At 43.9% G+C, this 3,638-nt stretch overlaps 1 protein-coding gene across 1 annotated transcript; it reads left to right on the forward strand.

Moving 5' to 3' along the window:
• Positions 1 to 879: 879 nt before the first annotated feature.
• SARC_13470 (hypothetical protein) lies at positions 880 to 1,161 on the forward strand (the record flags this gene model as incomplete). Its single annotated transcript, XM_014292399.1, has 1 exon — positions 880 to 1,161. A coding segment is annotated over one exon (282 nt), but the record flags the coding sequence as incomplete, so codon positions are not given.
• Between the last annotated feature and the right edge of the window lie 2,477 nt (positions 1,162 to 3,638).

A 3,638-nucleotide genomic window follows, 5' to 3' on the forward strand; every position in this document is an offset into this window, starting at 1 on the left:
GTCCGACCCCACCAGCTTCTCAGCCTCTACTGCTTTTGACGAAAATACGAAATGGATGATATAACTCCGGTATGGCTCTTCTTCCAGGCAATCTTCCATATCGGCAGGCCTCCATCCCAATCAGTATTTGAAAAATACTGGCACGCCCAAGCGCTCCACAATCGCCACCACTTTATCTTATATCTCCCGTCCAAACCTGTTTAAAAAGCCCGGACGACTCCACGTACCAACGGACTTCCCGGCACAGCCTCAACCTTCCACCACAGACTCTTCGACGACAGGTAACGATATAGTTTTGGCTGACATCATGAAGGAGGAGAGCCCAGTAGTGTTGACCGCGGATGAACAATGTTTAATAGGACCAATAAGGATGACGCTCTTCAACCCACAACGACTCAACATGAACAATGCAGCAAACATTCATCCTACCCACGGCTACATATAGTCCAAACATTATTACCTGGGCTGCGCCTATATGGAAGGATGCGCTGGACCCCCTGTTGAAGAGCTATAACTCAGCACTCATCCAAGTAGCAGCCATCATCACGGGCACCAAATACCCTAGGTTTCCCAATCATCAAACAAACTTACTTCATGTTTGTGGCCTGCTCCCCACCCGACCATTCGCGGACTATCTCAGAGGGGGACTACAACTCGCCTGGGCCCAGGACAAACCATCACTGCGCTTCCCGTACAGTATCTATGCCCACCTGAAAACTGTATACAAAACCACGGACGGGCGTACACCCGACCATGTAGCCCTCCGCCGACGCTGTAACGACATCAGTAAGAACTCAACAAAACGCTAGTCCAACAAGGAGATTGCGGTAATGGCCCGGCGCCAATACTACTGCTAACTACTCATGGGCAAACCGCCAGCCTCAAATCGGGACAAAGCCAGACAGGACAGCTTCAACCGTTACTTCGAGCCTACACCAACCCGGCTCTGTGCTATGATTTTAACGAATACATACATGTTCACATTCCTCGACTACCACACCGACGGCTCTCTCTGCCTTGTCTGCCCCGGTGGCCATAAATTTATCACCAACCACTTTGCCTGTATTCCGCAACTGATCCGACGCATCCTGGTAGGCCCGAAAATGCCTCCCATTGGCCCTGATATCCTTCAGAGATTACAGGAGCGCCTCGACTTCCACGGTATCTGGACCCTCCATTAGCATCTTGGATCCTTTTTCCAGCATGTAGAACAACCTTCGTACCAACACCCGTCTCTAACACATCAACAGATGTTCTCCATACCCCGGCTAATCACGCTGTCGAAGTGCCATTTTCAAATTTCGGTCCAAACTAAGTCATCGCGCCTGTCGGTTCCGCTTATGGTACTTCCAATACAGGCCAACCAGCACATACCGAATGCATCCGTGGTCTGGTGTTACATCGGTTCACCCCCAACCTCGCTCTTCAACCGAATTATGACGGATAACTTGGTTCTACTCGGCGTTTCGTACTCTGCACTAACCCATTCTACGGCACCACACGGACACGATCCGAACCACAGAGGTGGGTACGTTACTTAGTAGCTCAGCAAGCGAATACGTGGCACTCTCGATGGTGTCAGTTTTTGTCTGCATCGGCCTGAATTAACGCACATATCCTCCATCGTCGACTCACTTGGCCCAAGCTCCAAACGGGAATTTACTGTCCACTTCTTCTCGTCGATCTTCCCCGAACCACTACAACGGCTATGAGAGCCATACTCGTCCATCGGGCATGCTAGTGTGACTGAACACGTGATAGTGTCTGTGACTTCTCCCCATTTCTTATTCCGATTAGGTGTCTAAAGTTGTTTGCTAGGCCGAGCGCACGATGTAGCACCTTCTTGGTTTTTGCTAGTGGCTAGTCAATCATGCGTTCTTGGTTTTCTGGGTCTGTTATGGTTTAACGTCTAATATATTGGCATATATTGGCTGTCCCGACTGCGAATGCACATTTGTCGTGGCTCAGCCTGAAGTTGGCAGAGTTCGGTCTTTTAATAACCTCTTTCACTACTGACTAAGACAGGTTGCAGTTTACATCATGTGGAATCTTCCTGGTAGTAGAGTTATCAGAAATATTAGCGGTAGAACCGAGTACCGCATGTGAGAAAAACACTCAAGTAGAAACCTGAGTCTAGTTAACTAGAAAACAAAAATAAAAACTCAGTTCGGCTTTATCAGACTAGGGACTTCTCCTAGCTGAGATAAACGTACTTGAGAAGAGGTCTATTGTTCACTTTGGTCGGGTCTTTTTAGCTACTCTCTATACTCTACATTTTTACCAACATCCTTATAGGTAGGATAACACCTCAGTTACACTAACATTGCTAAATCACTAGCAAAAGTAAGCGCACGAGCGGACAAAAAAAATAGCAATCAAGGAGTAGAATGAGAAGGACTTTATATACTTAAGAAGCTACACCACTGAGCAACGCTGGGGTAGGAGTATCACTCGCAAGATATTGACAGAAGGCTGGACAATCACAAGGGATTAACAAAAGGCGAGATTCAGACAACTAGCACAACGCAAAAATAAAAAGCGAATAGAAAAGAAGAAGATCTCATTGAAACGGTGTGTACAAAATTGTAATAAAGAACAACAGGTAATTTCCCTCAAAGTGTATGTATGTCACTATCGGCGTGTTCCAAATACTCTCTGACATGGCACTTGTATTATCAGTGTTTTGGTGGGGAAGAGGGAGGGGGGGGGTGAGCAGGGAAAGGGAGAGGGGAAAATAAAATAAATGAGAAAATGTCAATCAACATGGAGACCTTGTTTCTTGCATAGTCAGGACAACATAGCGACAATGAGAAACGATAGCTGTAATTCTAGAGCAACAAAAAAAAGCATGAAGTAAGGTAAGGATAGTTCTAGCCTTCGCATCATAAAGGAGTCAATATTCTAAGGACAGATTATACCTCAAACAGATAATGAAGGAGGAACATACAGTTCTCTTTAGACCTATCAACACATATGCGAAACATAGTCAAAATATTTAGATCGATGAATTGTATGCGCAAGCATTTAGATAAATACTTTAATAATAAGAAAGTAAAGCATCAAGAAAAACACAGAGTGTATCAATACATAAACAGTCGTCAACTGGGAATCTTTATAGATGAATCAGACAAAGAAACGCAAAATTCGAGGCTAAATCGCAAATCCTGTACATGGCAGGAGGATCAAAAGTTCTAGGGGCGAAAGCAGGTTGAATAACACCAGAAAAGGTTGAAACACGATACATATGAGCAAGGGGACAGAATAGAGACATAGTAAATTGTATAAAAACAAGCAATCAATTTAAAGGCATAAATCCAGATTTAACACAAAGTCAATTAAATCTGAAATCCAGCATCACGCACATTCGTGAGAACATTGCAGAATTTCACAAAAAAATTACAAAGAGCGTATTAATAAACACTTTTTGTGAGTTTAATAAGCCGGGTTTCCACCTTAGACTCTATGTTATAAACGTGCTCTTAAGCAGTACGTAAATTATAAACGTACTTTTAATAGTACGAGGAACTTAAGTTTCCTAAATGTACTCTTAATAGCACGAGGAACTTAAGTTTCCTAAAATGGTTTTAATGGTTTTATTAATTAATACCTGTTTCATTTTACATATCAGATATTTGGAC

This window comes from Sphaeroforma arctica, assembly GCF_001186125.1.
Source record: "Sphaeroforma arctica JP610 unplaced genomic scaffold supercont1.3327, whole genome shotgun sequence".
NCBI lineage: Eukaryota > Ichthyosporea > Ichthyophonida > Sphaeroforma > Sphaeroforma arctica.